Below are 20,556 nucleotides of genomic sequence, written 5' to 3'. Positions count from 1 at the left end.
GTTTACCTTCGGATGCGTTCTGAATTTGCACTTCATCAATTTCTATTCTTGCTTGTACTTATAATTTGGCTTGATTAAGTGATTATTGAAGTATTTTAGTTCTTCGACGAATTAAAATAATGTAATAAACACAATTAGTTATTATTACAAATGTCAACAATAATAAGAATAAAATATACCAACGTATTTATATTACATCAATAGGCAATATACGACAAACTTTCTTTTCATCGAAACAAAAAGTTAGGCGCACCAAAGTCCATCGTCAAGTTCGAATTTCAAAAATCTTTTCCACGCTAGCTTGCAAAAAACCCTTTTTCACTTCTCATGCCATTGACTTACAATTATATGGACGTCGGGTCCGCGCTAAAAAGTGTCCGAACTTATAGGGTGTTAAAATCGTATACAGAGCGTCATTCACGCTTTAGTCTTCGTTTGTTCGACTGACAGCGAAGCAAGCAAAATTAGACAGTACTGCGATGACATTACAATTTAAATTCAACGTTTTAGCTTTTTCATATTCCTTTACATGGCACTACGTTTAAATATGTTGACTTGGGACATTTTTTCGTGGTTTGTGTATTAGACCCGTCGTCCTTTTATTTGTAAGTCAATGTCTCATGTTCTTAAAGTTCGTATTTATGCTGGGTGTAGACTGCCTAACATAGGATTTTATGCTGTAGTGCACCAAACCCCTTTTGCATATCCCACATTTCTATCCTAACGGTGCCTGGAAGAAATTGCTACATAGCAATAAGGCCGCCTGTTGCACATTATCTTACTATCTTATACCTAAGTTACTTTATTGTATTTTAACTGTAATTTTATGTGCAATAAAGAATATTTCATTCATTCATTAAAAAACTTAAAAGTTTATTTTTTAATCCTGTGAGGTTAAAGTTACCCTGTATTTTATTTTATTTAAAAAATACTAGGTCTGCTATCTGACGTCGCACCTCTAGTGGCAAAAGATGACGATATTTCTTACATATAATATCAAGATACCGGTTTGACTCGTACCGCTCCCTAGTTCGAAAACTTAAAAATATATATAGTCTAAATTTGTATATTCCTATAATACAATATTCAGAGGGTAATTATAGTTTTATGCCGTCCCGAAATAACTAGTCTACGTGATAAACGTATTTTATTACGTATTACGTGAGCTTTTCACGCGATTTCGTGTGTATACATTTTTAAATAAAAATGTTGATAATAATTTCTTATCGAGTTTATGGTGGTTTGGGTGCCTTTTGAGGCCACAGTTAACTGGCACTTTTAAAAAAGAAAGAAAGATACGGTTAATTAGCCGCATTCGCTGTTCTTGACAGTTGTCTTCAGAAAGTCACAAACTAATTTAAGGGGCAATGTATACGCTTCTAAAGGGTGTCCCAAAATTTACGCAAGAAGTAATTTTGATAGAAAACACAGGTTTATAATTAAAAATTGTAATTTTTTGTATTGATCTATGAAGTATATGGTATAGGGTTATGTGTGACAAAGTATGTCGGGTAAATGGCGTCTACAGCTTTGCTGGCACATTCGCACTGAAATTTTCGATCACCATTTTGCATAACTGTGGTTAAATCTCGTTGATGCAGTACTCAATTTCCTCCTTCAAGGCGTGGGTGGTCGTGTGTGCCAGCAAAGCGGTGGAGGCCATTTACCCGACATGCTTTTCCACACATAACGCTATACCATGTACTTCTAGAATCAATAAAAAAATGCAATTTTTAATTATAAAGCTGTGTTTTCTATCAAAATTACTTGTTGCGTGAATTTTAGGCAACCCTTTATAATGAGATTCCAGTTGATATCAAAATAATGCCATTTACGTCGTTTAAAACTATAGTAAGACACAACAAAAGCTTGTGTACTAGAAACTATAAATAACTATATGAACTATATAAGAGCGAGCAGAGGAAAAAGTCCTAATCTTCGATTTGATTTTAGAGGGGTATATCCACTTTAAAGTTAAAAATAAAATATTGTATGAGTAATTACACGATATATTCAAGCATAGACACTCAGAGAGAGAGAGACAATCAGAAACAAAACAATGAAGTTTCCTCGATAGATAAAAATTACGAAATGACCTCTAATTTTCATATTTTTTCGATTCATCCTCTAAATGCTACAGGTTATTAGGACAAAAATTTGATAATTAATTATATTTATGCATGATCGAGAACTGTCACTACGGATTTTTTTAAATCCCTTTAGTTTTAGAGTTATTCCGCTAAAACGAATTTGGTACTTTTCAAAATTCAACATCTCCTGTCGCATGTCACGCGAACTTCAGGCATATATTTGTTTCACAAATTTGGGCGGAGCCAACGTCAAAACTTTTTTGGCATGCTCCCTCTTAAAGCATTCTGCGCTTTCTGTACTTGTCGTATCTGTGTGTCGAATACTCTCAGAAGGTTTACAATGCTCTGCGCATCCAATATAACAATGCCTTCAGGAAGCTGCTGTAGTGTCTCGAGCGTGTTTGTTGAGACACGTACAGATAGTGTGTGGCAGCAGTAATAGCATTTTGAAGATGTGGAAACTCACTCAAAGGACGAAATCATTGTTAATCATGAAGTACTAACATTGGCAACGCGTTACTAACACAATTGTGGTCCTATTTATGATGTCAGAATTACAAATAAATAAATAAAATAAATCTGCGTACTTGGGTGATAAAAATCCATGGCTCGTTTAGCTCCAGAGGTTATCTCGATTTAAGATATTATAATAAATATTGTAAATGATAAATGTTTACAAATGTTTATTTACAAAGAGCAAGCCTTAGGGCGTGTTCCGATTATGTCGTAACATTTTATTTAACACCGGACGACGGTCGCGTCTAGCCCGTTCCCATATCCCGACTATCTGTCGTGACTGTGTCGTGGACGTTTAATTTATCATTGAACGACTGTCGTGTCTTCTGCCGTCCGCTAACTAAAACGCGGCTAAGTGACAAAATATTTTTTTGAGATATCATAAAAAAGCCATAACTCAGTTTTAAAAAATTGAAATTTTTTCACACGTTGTGTCACGATTGACGATAATTTATCGGTTTACGGCAGCCGCCTTGTCGTTTGCACGATAGAACCATTTGAAGCTGCGATTATCTGTCGTCACATTTTTATCGTAACGTTTTATTTATCATCAGACGACTGTCGTTCTAGCTCTTTCCATTGTCACGATAGTCTGTCGTCATGTCAAAAAAGTCGTAATCGACAGTTAATCGTGTTGTTCTACGTGTGAACAACTACACAAACAATATCAATAACATCAGCAAATAACTTTTATGGAGAAAGTACTACAAAATATATCGTATCAAGACTAATTAAGTAAGTTGTCATGGAGATGAAATTGTGGAATGCTCATCCAGCCATTTTCTCGGCATAGTATTGGACTCTCAACTAACATAGACACCACAGGTTAATTCAATATGTGCAAAGCTGAATCAATTTGTATTTGGTTTACATCGTCTAACGCACATATGTGATCAGAGGACTGCCTTCTTCCGCTCGAATCTTGTAGACCGTTTTTAGAAAGCTAAATCTTCTAACGCTTTCCGCCATCTACGTATATGAGGTATGCATGTTTGTTAAAAAAAAACTTAGTCTTATTTACTAAGAAACGTGAAGTATGTAATTTTTTAACTAGATATCCAAACCGCATAACTGGCCCCTCCCATAAGACTACTTGCTTTTATAGGAATTGCTATAACATGTCCATACAAATATATAATGCTTTGCCTGTAGCTATCGCAGATTTACCTATAAAAATATTAAAAAAAAAGTTATTTGATTTTGTTTATATTTGTGCTGTTCTTACTTCTTTGATATTGTTTCATTTATGATTTTGTTGCTGTTGCTCTTCTTCTTCTTTTAAATGTTATGTCGAACATCACTACACATACAAACAATGTCGTATGTATGTTATTAGGAAGTTTCAGAAATAAAATTCCAACTCCTTGTGTTCTTCGTTTATTGGTATGAAGACTAATTACTATTATACACTTTGCATGATAAAATGGCACGGTAAAGCAAGATGAGAGGCACTGTCCTCTGAGACTCCAACAAACAGAATGTCGAGCACTCGAGTATCACAAATTAAGAAACGTTAGCAGTATGGTGGGAGCTTTTTGGTAGGGCTGCATTTTTGGCGCCACCAATATAGTGTATTGTGGCGCCATCAACTAAAGCTACTAGCGCTACCAACCTAACAATGTAGCAACGGAAACAATGCTCATGACCAAATATACTCTTTAATATAAATAGTGCTCTAATATTACAAAAATATAATTACAATAGGACAAAATTATTTATATATCTAATATGTCGCTTACAATGTGTAGTGTATGTCGAACATCGAAATAATCAATGATTTTGCCAATGTCAAGTAAAAATAACTATGTACGGTAGTTTAGTATTATTATAAAAATTATACAAAAAAATGGCGATTTCGCCAATGTCCTTGATAAAATTTATTGGCATTTTGCTTACTTTTATATGACATTGCTTATTTGACAAATTGTATAATTTTAATTTACGACATTATTTAACTTCAATTTATTTTAATATTTGCGTGCTAGTATCTGGTGCAACACGTGTTCTTGACACCTTGTATAATAATACCTTTTCTTACCGTGTTTGCTTGCGAATAAATATTTCATTTCATTAACACTTTGCCTTTGGAATTAAAGAAAAGAATTACACCTGTAAATCTAAAACGTTCAATTAAAAGTCGCTTTAAGAAAACTAGTCCGTTCGACACTTAATTCCATTTGTAATTTGGAGCACGCCGCAGGAGCACAGGCTTGGTCAATATCACGCGAGCGCAAAAACTGGTTTTTGTGTTGCATTTTACGATATTTGTTTTGTTTTTTTTTTTGTTACCGACATTCAAAATTATTTCGTAATGTTACACATATTATTCTTTTGTTAATTCTATACTTGTTAGTAAAATAGGTTACTTTTCTGTCGTGCTTATTTATAGGTATATAAGAGCATTGTGCAGTACTCAGACAAACCGATGTAGGTTTAGGGGTGTCAAGAAATCATGTGATGTAATATTTTTTAAGTGTTTGGTGAAATAAATATACAAGTCACGACACTTTAAAACGACTTTCTGTCGTCACGACGTAATGGGAACGCGCCCTTTGAGTTTCTTACTCATTCTTCTCAGGGGAAACTGCCGTACGAGTGAGTAGTAGATAATCAAAGTGACGATTTCTAGTGTAATTTGATTACATATGAAATAAACATTGTTTATGAGTTAATTTTCTCATAAATCGGAATATATAAAAAATTAAGTTTCACATTTAAACATCGATTTCTTAGGTATTCGCGATTCCTATTCATTGATCACCTTGGTTTGTTCGAAAAAACAACTCGACATGGAAATCCAAAATGTTCTCCACGTAGCATTGCAATAAACAAAACGTTTTTTCGCTCTTGTTACATGGAGATAAAGATTTTTCTGACTGGATCAAGCCGATTCCACTTTTAACATATAGTGGTGACTTCTTTATGTATGCAAAATAACCTGGAACCCGATAGAGTGCGTTCTAGTGTACAACTTTCGTTCCCGTCAATGTCTTATATCGGGTGCGAATGTGGATAACCGATTTAATTGCATTTTGTAATCTGTAGTCAGATTGATTGATTGATTTTCGTATGATCGTTCATTTTTAATACCTTTGTGCCAAATATAAAATTATACTTTTTTTAAAGTGTACTATTGTAAACACCGAAATTGCCAAAACAGCACACATTTCAGAGTAAAGGCGATGGAATTACACGACTTAATTCCACATTCGCCTCTCCCACATACTACGAAGCTTTGTTTCCTCTTAAGAGCCATGTCACACAATGTGTTGCGTCGGCGTTGCGACGTCGCTGCGTTATACTACATAAAGAGCAATGCTACACGGGCGTAGCCGATGTCTTGCGTCGTCGCAATACTATAATTTCAATGCACTGAGTGTCAGACGAGCATTGCGGTGTCGCAACATAACGCCGCCGCTGCTTTCTTACGTAACGCAACACCCCTTCTTCGTCTCCTGGTCCCTGGGAATCTACTCTCGTTCCCCGTCCGACATCCATCCGAAACAATCCAACCAAATTAAAAAAACAATGACATGTATGAAGCTATTCGCGTCATGTTTCTTTTAATTTGGTCGAGTATTATTTGACAGTAACAGCGCGTTTATTCGACACGAATGTCATCGTGCTCACGCCGCGCAGCGACCGCGTGCATTGTACTGTCATGGCAAAATACGCTCTATTTATTTAGCTTTTACTTTTTAACTTAAATGAGCGTCCCGGGCGCACGAGGGAGGCTGGCTTGTCTTTGGTCTACGCGGGGGCCACGCTGCGCGATGCCTAGGAATTTAAGTGTTGTTGCCTAGTAAATAGAATTCATATTCGCCATTACTGTATGTGAAAGCGCGGTAACTGGGCGGTCGCCACGCGAACAGCGCGAAAAGTTTCACGTCGGGTAACTGGGCGCTAATTGTTTCACACGGATGTCGGACAGAGAGCGTAGCACAGGGCTTTCTCCGATGTAGTTCTAATTTAAATGTAGTACAACGCATCGACACTACACTCGACCCCTACACGACACTCAAGTATGCTTAAGTCCTGACTTGAGCATTGAGTAGAGTTCTGGAATACGACCCTTAGTGCTATGAAATCATAGCGTTGCAACGCGACGGCGCAACGCTCGTGCGGCATCGCGCTAATGCGGATGGAATTCCACGGGCTTACATCTTTGTTGTTGTTTGATATATAACCTATTATCGCTTGGCTCCCCTTTTTTCGCTTGGCTCCCCTTTTTTAACATGAATAACTAATCTAGATAAATACAACATACACACATCAAAAAAAGTTTGCGATCAATAGCATAAGCTCCTATAATTCTTTAAATTTAACTTTATCAAGAAAAATCTATGTTGTATGCTTTCTTTAAATAGGAATACCCTGTTTGAAATTAAAATATAAAACTATTTTTTATTATTTATTTTAAAAAATTGACCCATTAATCATAATGTAATAGTGATAGAAATTTCATAGAAAGAAAAAGACTGTTTAATTAAACTTAAACAACAATTTATTATTAAAAGGTGTGAATTCAATATAAAATAACTCCTCCCCTGGCTCGAATACATGCGAAGATCCTCCTGGGCATGCTGAGGATCAAGTTATCCAGCATTTCCTGGGGTAACCTATCTCATTCTTCAATAGCGGCTTCCCTGAGCTCTGGAACTGTCTGGGGACGTGCCTCACGGTTCCATACTGCTCGTTTAAGAGCATCCCACGCGTGCTCTATTGGGTTTAAGTCGGGCGAGCCGGCAGGCCAGTCTAATCGTGTGATATCGTATTCTTGAAGAGCAGCATTGACTCGTTGAGCTCGATGTGCGGGCGCATTATCATCGACCAGTACAAATTGGTGCCCATGGTTGACTCGGAATGGTCTGACGATATCATCAATAGCAACTGCTTTGTATATGTCTGCTGTCATGAAGCCCCGATACGGGATCAAAGGCGTTCTAGCTCCAATCATAATGCCACCCCAAAAGGACACCGATTTTCCGCCTTGCTGAACTGTTCCAGTGGCAGTTCTTTGTCTTTCACGGTCGCCTGGTCTTCTCCAGACACGGACACGTCGGTTATCTGGATGAGTGCTGATTCGGGATTCGTCAACGAAGAGACAGTTTTGCCAAATGTTTTCGTCCTCACCGTCTTCATTTTGCCGAAGTCTAGCCCACTGCAATCTTCGTTGTTGACGTTGCCGGGAATTGAGCGGAGCTCGCCAAGACCTCCGTGCTCGTAATCCAGCCTGGTGCAAGCAATTGCGAACGGTCTGCGTGCTAACTTCAAGCCCAGAGGCGGCCCTGACTTCTGCTTTTATTTTAGTGGCGTTGATTGTTGGATCACGGGCTGCCAGCAATCTAATATAGCGCTTTTGGGCAGCTGTCAAAACAGTTGGGCGACCGCTGCGGGGTCGGTCAGCTAAATTCCCCATTCCGTGATACCTCTGCAACGTAGCCACGACACAGGATTGGGATATAGCAAGTCTGCGTGCTATTACTCTCGTGGTGTATCCTTCTTCCCTCAAAGTTACTATTCTAGCTCGTAAAACCTCTGATAATCCTCTTGGCATTTTTTCAATCACAACTTTCCGCGAAAAATATCTTGAATCGCTTATAATTGACTAAATCAGATTTCTGAATGAGCGTAAGCTAGGACTAAAAGCCTTTTTATATGAAAAAACAATTGAACGGGGTCATTGTTTTATGTTCTAATTTATTTTTAAATAAAGAATCTAAAAAGAAGAAAAAATCATAATATAATCTACAGTAACAAAAAGGATTTCAGTTTTTCGAAGTGATCGCAAACTTTTTTTGATGTGTGTAGGTGTTTTGAAGGCGATAGTATATAGACGTCTTCTAAATCCAAATTATCTTGTTTTTATAATTAATGACACTAGAATACTTTGTGCCAATATCAAAGTAAAATGTTAGGAAACGGACGAGAGGAAAATCAAAAAGAAATTAAAAATGATCACGAAATATAATATATTTTTTATGTATTAATTCCTTTCAGTCTTTGTTCTCCAAATATCTCTGTTACGTAAGGCAAGTTCCATTGTAAAGAAATGTGTAGAAAACTCTAGGGGTTATTCTTCCCTTGTTTGAGACCAGGCAGTTGATCTGGTTGCCAAAAAACCTTTGTGTAAAGTTTATGTTTCATTATAGTTTTTTCATCACACTTGAATAATATGATTGCGTGCAAGCTAACTTGACTATAATGCCCCAAACAAAACCCTCGGGCTTCATTTCTTCCCATTACACGATCATGGCTGTAATGAAATGAAAAAAGGCCTGGGGTCTTTATTTGGGGCAATATAGTCAAGTTAGCCTGCATGTTACCATACTATGTACGCACAAGTGTGATGAGAAACATTGTATGTTTCACGGGCGGTACGGGAATTACCAACCTCTACTCAAGGCCTCAGCCTTCGACTTCGGGCTTCTAATAGAGTCTCGTTCGTAATTCTTTATTTACCGCCCTTGATACACAATACTATTACCCTCACAAATGGTGAATTTAAAATATCAACTGGAATCTATTATACGTATACATTACGAACAAAAGATCACGAATTCAACTTCTGTCAGTCCGCGCCCATCAATCAACCACCTGGCTAGCCACAAACAACAGGCCGGCCGGCGTCACGTTTAAGAATTTTTTCAACCGTTATTAAAAAAAATGTAAATGCGTTTATGGGATGACAGTTATGAATGACGTAATACATAATACTATAAAATATGTACTAAACAAAAAAAAACAATGGCAAACAACGTGTGAACCGGAAAACCGCGATAAAATACGTTGTACAGGACATTGCACCTAATGTGCCCAATATTTAGGTAAATAGAATGTCGTAATTGGTATTGTATAGAAACAGTATTAATTAGTTTTTTTTTTGTGATACCAACAAGTCGTGCGCCTGGTTATAAGCAACACGTCTGTCCATATTAGTTACAGTGCCACTCAGGGATTTATATCGCAAAGACCTGAGGCGCATTGCCGTCACCGAGAGACAAAGTTGACAAGTCCCATGTGTCTGTAATTTCACCAGTACCTTACTCTCCAAAACCGGAACACAACGCTCAAATTACTGGTTGGACTACTGGATTATTTCCCTGGACGATATCTGTCACAAGGAGCCTACTGCAAATTAAGGTGCGTAACACTGGTAACTGTTGCGGTCTTTGGGAAAGGCATGTTTTTTTTTTTTCATTATTTGAATTTCATTTTAGAAGAGATTGCAAAAAATTGCTGGATATTATGAGTGAGTCGTTTAGAAAGAGGGCTATTTTCCAGAAATAACGTTTGGTCGAAATTTCATAACCTCGAAAGTAACTTTGAGAGGAAAATGTTTTTTCTTTTAAACCTAACCTAACCGAATGTAATCGTGTCTTTGCGATAGACATTCAACATATCCTGAAAGCACAACTGTTTCGTATAACGAAACGAAATTCGGTTTTCGGTGTAATGAAAATTCAAACGTTATTTCGGACAAAAAATATTTCCAGTTTTTCATAAGTTACTGATATGAAGATTAATGCAGAAAAGACGAAAGTGATGATTTTTAAAGAAATGAGAACGACGGTATGTAAGATTAAAATACTATAATGTTGATCAAGTGAATGAGTTTTTGTATCTGGGTAGTGTGTTTACAAGAGATGGAAATTTTGATAAGGACATTGAAAGAAGGGTACGAAAGGGAAACACAGTAAATGGAGCCATAAGTGGTCCAATGGGGAGCAACATCTTATCCCAAAAAGCACACATTTCCATACACAATGCTTTGCTGGTTCCTGCACTGACTTTGGTAATGAGAGTTGAGTATGACAGAAGAAACATGAAAGTAGAGTGAACGGTGGAGACGAGATTTCTGAGGAAATTTTGTGGAATAAAGTTGAGTGATAGAGTGAGAATACAATAATACGTAAAAGATGTGGTTTGAAAGAGGATGTAGTGACTAGAATAGAGAAAGGAATGTTGAGGTGGTATGGGCGTGTAGAGCGGATGGATGTAAGAAGAATTACCAAATAGATTTATGTTGCAAATGTGGATGGAAGGGTTTCCAGAGGACGTCTCAGAAGGACTTACATTGGTGACCGTCAGGATGGCTGGCCGCCTGTGGCATCTCGCACTGAGTGTATATTTAAGAATTGCTACCTTTTCTAAATAGTTGCTGCTGTTGATATATTCTGAGGAACTTGAAATTGGTACTCTGAGAAATTTAAAAGTGAAATTTTCAATCGGTTATATTTTTTTAACTGATGTAGATAAGAAGCGTATACCTTTAATTCGTGAAAGTAGCAAATAAGTAGCAATTATTGGTAATACATACTTCTGGAAAATCTGCTCCCTTCATGCTAAACAAAGTGGCGACCAGCCATCCTGATGTCAGAATGGCTGGTCAATTATTTTTTTAATTTCTCAGAATTATCAAAGGTAGCAATTATTTAGAAAAGGTAGCAAATAGATAGCAATTCTTGAATATACACTCAGTGCCAGATGCCACAAGCGACCATGCACCCTGACGGTCACCTTACATTGATCAGATCAGTGATGTCCTCAAAAAGGCTGGGTTCCGAAGTGACAAGAATAAAAGAAGTTGTATGAAAAGGGTAGTTGATGTATGTGAGGCTCGAGAGTTGTATCAGGATAGAGCAAAATGGCGTTCCGTGGTCTCTGCCTACCCCTCCTGTGGTAGAAAAGACAGACAACTAAATCTATTGTGCAGCTAGCATCAAGATACTTTTAATGGAGCTCCTATTTTCTTTTTGTCCTTTAGTTGCAGACAAAGGCATATGTCTACCCACTGTAGCAATATGCTGCGTGCTAGTCTACGTAGAGGGTGCGCTAAGGACAGATCGCGGAGGCGGGGTGGCGGGAGGGGGGTTGGAGCTCTGTCGGCCGCTGGCCGCGCACTGTGTCGGTTACCCAGTGGTGACTCTCGGTTTCGGTGTAAAGTCGTACGTGGGGCACAGGCTGCGGTTAAGGCGGCAGAAACAAGTACGCGCCGAAAATGAGTTCTACTTCCAGCTAATGAAGGACGCGTTACCCGAGAGCGCGTTAGAACAGGTTTGTAATTCTTAATTAATATGTATTTGTGCGCTGGTTCTATAGAAATTGACATTAACAAAATAAGTGTACAAACATATCGAAGGCATGTTGTCTTTTTATTTGTAGACAACTTCTTATAAAAAACAATAATGGATTCCTGAACTTTATTATCCAATTGAAGCCTTTAAATAGAAGACGTGTTTATGGTTGTTTGAACGAGAGTGTCTCAAATTCAGAATCGTGGATTTCTATTTCATAATCATATTCCCATAATCGAGGTAACTAAAACTATTAACATCCAAGTACTGCATGTAAAAAAAACAAATGACGCATAGACCCGCACTAGGGAAACCTGTGTTGCCGGTGCCACGGACACACACATAAATAACCACAAATTACACCCAAACTCACAAGATAAATAAATTTCATTCATAAAAATATTTCTCCCGCCCGGGAATCGCACCCGGGACCGCTGCCTATATTTATTATCTATTTATATAATAATCTGAGAACCCAACGCTCCGAGCGATGGGTAGGCGGGAGTCTCTCTACTAAGTCTTATATTACACTATGCTACTATTCTCTATAATAACCTATAAAGACCATACATACAGTCAATATGTAGTAATCATAAATAGCTTCCCTGTATTCAGTTAATTAGAATATAGCAACTCGAAAAGAGTATTCCATGTAACAAATAATCATATACACTTTTTCAACAGAATCAACAAACAAAAGAGTCAGAACGGACACAGAGCTCGACAGCAAATGGCGAGTGTCCACAGCCGCAGTCGCAGCCGGCGACAGAAAAGCATGCGCACGCGCACGATACGCGGCACATGAATGGCTCACTGCGGCGCAAAGTGGGCAAGACGGAGTCAAATGGCTCGTGTGTGCCAGATCCTGCAGTCTTGCAGGCCAAGGTTTGTAATATATACTTTTATAAAATACTCAACGGATAGACTGGATGGTCAATGGTAAGTGGTCATAGTTGTTCTCGGACATCTGCGACATCTGCGGAAGAATCAATTCACGCGTCTTTTGATGTACCTTGAGCTATATGTGTACCAGAATCTCGTGGCATTAAATATTACAAAAATCGAATGACTTTCACCAGTAGGTCCATTCAGAACTTTACGATAATTCTGTTGTCGACCGATTTGATTTGCTGTAGTACTAAATGATTCTGATTCTGATACTGTTTCTTTTCATTTTTATTCACAATAACCGAATCGAACGTCAAATTGTCGTATTCGAAACACGCATACGATTCTTTAACGCGCGAACTTCTCTTTTCGACCAGCAAAGGCTACTACTATAACTCCTAATATACAATTATATTATGATAATTACTCCGTTTCAATCTCCAGCAAAAATCATTGTAATCATGTATATGGCAAAATCAGCGACGAATTAGGTGCATCTAAGTCACAATTTACGATTCAGAATCGGGTTAAATGTTGCCGATTTCAACGAAGCCAAATCAATGTTTGTGGTGTGTAATTTTTGTTGGTACTGGTGCTGGTCAGCAAGACTACAGTGTGTAGACAATTATTTATAAAATATATATAAATGGCGTAAATGCGAGTTACTTCAAACTGCAAACGTAAATAAAACTATCACCCATGTAATTGATATATTTTTGTTTCATTTTAAATTGTGTCAGAAATTACTTACCTTTCGCGCCATTGACTTACAAATAAATGGACGACGGGTCTAATACAAAAACCACGAAAAAAATGTCCCAAGTCAACCTATTTAAACGTAGTGACATGTAAAGGAATATGAAAAAGCTAAAACGTTGAATTTAAATTGTAATGTCATCACAGTACTGTCTAATTTTGCTTGCTTCGCTGTCAGTCGGACAAACGAAGACTAAAGCGTGAATGACGCTCTGTATACGATTTTAACGCCCTATATGTTCGGACACTTTTTAGCGCGGACCCGACGTTCATATAATTGTAAGTCAATGTTTCGCGCACACAAATTCTTACAGAACTTATAAAATGTATGAAGTATCTAGTACATTTTTCCCTGCTATATTGATGTTGCCCACTACAAATTTAAATTTGCCTAAATGCCATCGGATTCTGGTACACCATATAACACTATACCTACCTAATTTCCGTGGCAAATTTTTTATCGTGCAATAGTAGTTAATATTCCAGTATTGTATCATGAAATATTATTTCATAATTACACGATATGTACTTGAATATTTAAATAATGAAAATTGCCAGGGAAGTAAGGCAGTGAACACTAGTCCGGGAATGACCATAAAATTATAGCGGAAAGAGATTTTTTGTCAGAAAAATTTTCGAAAATAGGTACTCGCGTACAGACGCGATGAACACACTTTCTGCAGTTGAACACAGATCATAATTAGAGACTTAAGTCGTCCTGATCCCGTCTTGGTTATAGGTTCCAGTACAAAAAAGTGAAACTCTTTGGAATAGTTTAAGACTTCAATTGAATCAATATTACAGCTGGATAAGCTAGAGCGACACCTGCAAGAAAAGGCAGCGAGAACGGCGGCACACGCGCAGTCTGCGACACACGCGCACAGCAACGGCACGGCGCCCGGCGCGCACGATGCAGACGACAAACACGAACACAGTAAAGGTCAGTCGTAGAAATCTATATTGCGATGCCCAGTATAGAGTTACCTTGTATAAATTGGTTTGCATTTCTGAGAAATAATGATATAATGAATTTGAATTTGTTACTATTAATACAAAGATCGAACACACAGAAAAATTCGTCGACCCAGTGGGACTGTAACCCACGTCTATGCTGCACCGTAGCATTGCTCCTACCAACTGAGCTACTGGTCCAGTTAAGGAGCAGTCGAAATTCTGCTGTGTTTTGTTATAGATCTTTGTATTGGCTTTCGGCATTCGTCGCCGCTAGTGACATCTAGTGAGAGATTTTTCAAAAACCTCGCCGCAGCCGGTATTTTTACAAATGCCTCAACTGACGCATTTGATCAAATCGCACCCCTCCTGGAAGAATGGCATAAGTCGAGTTACGTTAAACATGTTTATTGCTCTATTAGATCTACTCTATCGACTAATATTGTAGATAGATTTATAAGAATTGGAGATGATGTGGGTTATATTTTTCTTTATCTAATAGAGCAGATAACCGTTTTTGACGTAACTCCACTTACGCCATTTTTCCATGAGGGGTGCGAAATGTAGTATTCAGTTTTTTGGGAAATAATCACTAGTTTCTTCGACCTGGTGGGACAAAATTTTTCAGTGTTCGATCTTTGTATTAATAACCTTAACAAACGTAGTGGAGGAGTTATTTTACGAAAAACCACAATAATTAATTTGAATTTTCTACTGATATTACATCTTTTTTTCAGGTGGTTCGAAATCGAAATGTGAAAAGAAAGAGGCTAGTACATTAAAAGAAGAAAAAAGAAAGAATAAAAACAAAGATAAAGATAAGGATAATCATAGTGATAGTCATAAGAATACAGAGCAAAGTGAGTATCCATATCTTCATCTCATCCCTTCCTCCACCCACACCAGCACGTCGCACAGTGCGACCAAAATTCAGTCCTAATTACGCGCGTAGTTGGTAGACAATTCATTTTGCGTCGTCGTGAACCGGACTTTTATATGAAACCGTTTGCAGCGTATATTACGCAACTCACAACTTACTAAATTACTTACGTATGACCTCATCCTAAATCTCTTATTTACAAAGTTTTGCCTCGTACACTTAATTAAACCTCTTTCACAATTAAAGGTTCAAATTTAATTGATTTTTTTATAAGTAAGATTAACAAAAATATGATTCTAATTTCAGCAAAAGAACAAATAGTTAAAGATGTAGAAAGTACAAAAGAAAATCACATAAGAAATCACAAAGAGTGCAGCAGCAGTTATAAGGAGAGAGAGAAGGAGAAGGAAAGAGAAAGAGAGAGGGAGAAAGAAAAGGAAATGAGAGAGCGAGAGAAGGAGCGCGAGCGGGAACGAGAACGCGAATCGGTAAGATTTTTGACGCCTATTGTTTATTGAATATCGAATGATTTTGAACATGGTATGCTCTTAAGACAATCTTTTCAATTACACCGCTTGATGGCGTTGGCCATGTTTTGAATGGATTCCTAAATCAGTGTTCAAGGTTTCCTTTTGAAATGAATGCATGATTTTGTCACGTCAAGTTTTTATATGTGATTGCGATGGCGTTCTGAACTCAGCAGTCAACTACTAAATCGACCCCTCACACGTAAAGTATCGTATGTCAAAATTGCCAAGTTTACAGGGGAGCCTTTTAAAGTTCTGAATTCACTGAAATAAGCATAACACGTGACTTTAGATTTCTCACTTTTGTTCGGCAAATCTCGTAACACACGTTGAGTATCATAAAATCCTAGATATCGGTTAGATGATCTATTAGATGATCACTCTATGTGAGTAACAAGCTTTGCCAAATGAAACTGAAATTTTAAAACACTCCCCTGTAAACTTGGCAATTTCGACATACGATACTTTACGTAGGAGGCGTCGAAATGTCCATTGAAAAGAAGTGAAATAACACACTTGTTTAAATATATTGTTTTTAATAATAAATAAATATATTGTCAAATATTATCCACTTAAATATTTATTTAACTGAATAAGAATGGTATGCATTTATGTTAGCTGTATGCTCAGGGTTTTCGACGACATCGTACCTATTTTCAATAACTTCGTATATTTCATAATTAAAAGCCATAAGCGTATAAGCCTTTTTCGCTTATGATTACAACTCATTGATGGGATGAGATTGATAATAGCTGTAGATCAAAATATGAAGTGTTAAACAAAGTCAAAGTTACATAATCTTTTATTCCATTGGAAAATAAATTTACACTTGAAAACGTCACTAAGCTACTCCTCGTTCACTATGCTGACTTCTCTGAGAATAACGAGCAAGAAACTCTAGTTGTTGCTCTTTTCAAAATAAATGCTATGGAATACACTTCAATCATATTTGTGTCGGACATCCGTCCGAAACAATTACTGCCAAATAAGCAATACTTGACCAAATGAAAAGACGCGTGATGCGAATGAAGCTTCGTACTGGATACTTGTCTTTTAATTTTGTCGAATATTACTTATTTGACAGTAATTGTTTCGGACGGATGTCGGACGGAGATCGAGAGTAGACCCCCTAGAGTCATATCGTCTTTCCATAATTCTTTATCTAACAGATAGTCTTCTAATTTAGGTTTTGAACTTAGGAAATGATAATCTTAATGGTCTGGAATGTTGTAAAAACGTATATGTACAGTTCCCATTATAAGAATCGTTTACCTGGTATCATCCAGGGAAGTTCAGGTGGCAGAACTTACTTATTTCTGCGGTCAAGCAGTAATGTCAGCATTACTGAGTTCCGGTTTTTGTCAACTTTTGTAAGACAGTGGCAGTGCCCCTCAGATCTTTGCGATTTAAAGGTCAGGCACTGCAACTGTTGTGGACAGGCGTGTAGTTTACCATCAGATGCATGACTAATATTTAAAAAAAAAAACCTTAGTTAAACGAAATCGTGGTACCATAAGTTTGGACTTAGCACTAAGGTTAATATTATGGACATCTTCTTTCTTAATGGAATTATGTATATTTTTGCCGATAACCGAAAATATGTTGCCTGTAGCGCTTCGGGAATGTTTACCGAGGCGCGAGTGGACGGCTTTAGCGCCATTTTGCGGAAGCGGGTAGCGTCCCTAAAGCGCAGAGTGCGGGGCAGCGCCAATGGCCTTCTTCGTACAGTGGCCAATAGGAACGATGGGCCCATATTATATCAATGGGTACGAGTACACGTCAATGTTTAGAGGATTTATATTAACATAGTTTGTTAATAATTTGTGACTAACACTATATGGATATTTTGTCCGAAATAAAGATTTGAATTTGTATTTAAAAATTTGAGCAATATCAGTTTATATCAATCGGGAGAGGCACCATATTATCTTGTTGGTAAATAGTCAGAACCAAATAGATATTCCAAGATAATTACAGTACTGTAACGGAGCGTTAGTTCCACGCGACGCCGCTAGATGGCATTGACCACTTTGAGGCTATTTCCTAAAACGCGATGTTAAGATTTTCCCTCGGCACCATAAGTAGATGAGCAAAGTATCTATTTGTTAATTCTGAATTCAATGTGTGTGTGGCTCCTACTGGACCACATTGAACTATTGACTGCGATCGGGTTGTCTACGAGCACCTACCGGAACACTCCCGTTACGCCCTTCTGTACTTTAAACTTAAACTTTATTAAAGGCTTAACTTTAACTAAGCGTTTTTCCTTCACTGTCGACACGAGCCCCTTTGTCACGGCCCCCCTGGACTCTGTTACAGTACGATGTTTTTAGTTTAGAACGAAATGAATTCTGTACATCATCGTCTAATAAAATTGTACAACTTTTCTTCAGCGCGAGGCTCGTGAATGCGCCGAGGAGCTCAGACGAGTGAAATCGGAGCTGATGACGGCGCGGACTGCCGAGGCGGAGGCTAAGCGGGCCCTGGCAGCCGCTGCAGCCGCTGACCGCCAGCGGAGGCAGGACTATCATCAGCTCAAGCAGGCGCATCAAGCTTTACAGCACAAGTCAGTATTGTGTGAACAATTAACAGATTCTTTAAGAGGGAGCAGAGGAAAAATTCCTAATCTTCGATTTGATTTTAGAGGGGAATATCCACTTTAAACTTAAAAATAAAATATTGTATGAGTAACTACACGATATATTCAAGCATAGACATTAATCAGAAACATAAAACAATAAAGTTTCCTCGATAGATAAAAATCACGAATGACCTCTAATTTTCACATTTTTCCGATTTATCCTCGAAATGCTACAGGTTATTAGGACAAAAATTAGATAATTAATTATATTTATGCATGATCGACAACTATCACTACGGATTTGTTTTTAATCCCTTGCGTTTTAGAGTTATTCCGCTAAAACGAATTTGGTACTTTTAATGCGCAAAATTCAACATCTCCTGTCGCATGCCACGCGAACTTCAGGCATATATTTGTTTCACAAATTTGGGCGGAGCCAACGTCAAACCTTTTTTGGCGTGAGAGCTCTTAAATAGAAAACCACCATGACTCAGATATATTAACTAAACTAACTGATAACTCACGTTTTATTTAATCACATTTTATTTCTGCCGCCAAGCAGTAATGTCGGCTTTATTGTGTTCCGGTTTCGAAGGGTAAGGGTGCTGGTGATATTACAGGCACATGGAACTTGTCAACTTATGTCTCTGGGCGACGGGCGCAGTGGCAGTGTCTCTCAAATCTTTACGATTTAAACATTGACTTACAAATAAATGGACGACGGGTCTAATACAAAACCACGAAAAATATGTCCCAAGTCAACCTATTTAAACGTAGTGACATGTAAAGGAATATGAAAAAGCTAAAACGTTGAATTTAAATTGTAATGTCATCGCAGTACTGTCTAATTTTGCTTGCTTCGCTGTCAGTCAAACAAACGAAGACTAAAGCGTGAAGGACGCTCTGTATACGATTTTAACGCCATATAAGTTCGGACACTTTTTAGCGCGGACCCGACGTCCATATAATTGTAAGTCAATGGATTTAAAGCTCTGAGTGGAACTGCAAAGCGTATAGCTTACCATCGGGCGCACGACTTGTTCGTCCCGGCACTTAATATTATAAATAAATAAAAAACGCATTTAAGTCCAATTTTTGCTCGGCATGTTTCGAACCAGAATACTCATTGGATTCGGTTTCGACGCATATTTCTTTTCATAAAGTGTCGTCATTCGAATTTCAATCGTGATAGTGGATGGTTGGTACCGCTCGGCTGGAAAATAGAGTTAGGTACTACGTGAGTAGTTAGTGTGGACGACTTTAGAAACTTTGTTAGTGTAGTGTACAAATCTGCGTGTGACTTTAATAAAAAAAGAAGCAAACTACCCTCGGGTAGTTGCTCGCCGACGCCGCCTGCGCCCGCAGTCGTACTGTGTGATCGGGCAGCCAGGGCCTTGGCGCGCAGTTTCCGTCAAGTCACCGCCGTAGAATCTCATGATTAAGGGCCACGAAATGGTTCGAAACATGTAGAGCAACAATTCGATTTAAATACGTGAGTTATCCGTTAGTTTCATTAATTAACAGGTTATTCAATGATGATCGATATTATTAACTAGGTGCGCCACCTAGCGGTAGGAGAAGATGTTATTTGTGGTTAATACTATTGTAATATTATACTACTACACATGGGTAACGATACGTATTGTTCTACACATCGATCGAATAAATCTGTCAATAATTCAATTATGAAGATGATTTGCAGAATCATATAAGCAGGAAGAAATACTTTGATTTTTGAAGTTTTAATATTATACACTCGTCAGTCGCGAGTACTTGAGACTGACTACTGGATAGTGATCAGTGAGCGACTGCTCAAAGCTGTAACAGCTGGTAGCAGAAGCAGCGGAGTTCCAAGGTCCAGTGTGGACATAGCGCATTGCCGTTGCAGGCTCCAGACGTGGCGCAGCAGCGAGCGCGCGGCGCTGGAGCGGCGCCTGGGCGAGGAGCGGCGCGCGCGCACCGCGGCCGAGACGCAGCTGCGCAGCGCCCGCCACGCGCACTCGCAGCAGCAGCAGCAGCAGCAGCAACAGCAGCTACAACAGCAGCAGCTACAACAGCAGAAGCTACAGCAGCAGCAGAATGCGTGAGTGCTGACTTTTATACGCATGCCTCTCATGCCTGTTTCTTTATTCATTCAACCAGCCGTTGCACATTTTCTAAGTTATGCACATTTGTGAATGTTTAGTAAGTCCCCAATTTGTATTGAATCAGTGCGGCCAACTGTAGCCTAAACCCAACTGGTACACAATAACCATGTTTATCAATCCAATTATAAGTTTTTATGAAATTG

The 20,556-nt window shown here is 38.2% G+C and overlaps 1 protein-coding gene across 1 annotated transcript in view; it reads left to right on the top strand.

The window, feature by feature from the left end:
• The window catches only part of LOC113231489 (macoilin-2), a 31,744-nt gene that overhangs the window by 7,490 nt on the left and 3,698 nt on the right, over window positions 1-20,556 (top strand). The window contains exons 4-10 of the mRNA XM_026465815.1: window positions 11,374-11,663; window positions 12,368-12,568; window positions 14,132-14,267; window positions 15,016-15,138; window positions 15,465-15,646; window positions 18,079-18,251; window positions 20,155-20,349. Coding sequence (XP_026321600.1) covers window positions 11,374-11,663; window positions 12,368-12,568; window positions 14,132-14,267; window positions 15,016-15,138; window positions 15,465-15,646; window positions 18,079-18,251; window positions 20,155-20,349 — 1,300 coding nt within the window. The remainder of the gene's footprint in view (window positions 1-11,373; window positions 11,664-12,367; window positions 12,569-14,131; window positions 14,268-15,015; window positions 15,139-15,464; window positions 15,647-18,078; window positions 18,252-20,154; window positions 20,350-20,556) is intronic.

Source organism: Hyposmocoma kahamanoa, unplaced genomic scaffold, assembly GCF_003589595.1.
Source record: "Hyposmocoma kahamanoa isolate Upper Pololo Valley unplaced genomic scaffold, ASM358959v1 65, whole genome shotgun sequence".
NCBI classification, from domain to species: Eukaryota; Metazoa; Arthropoda; class Insecta; order Lepidoptera; family Cosmopterigidae; genus Hyposmocoma; species Hyposmocoma kahamanoa.
Note: the sequence above shows the minus strand (reverse complement) of the source record. Positions and strands in the feature narration are given on the sequence as shown.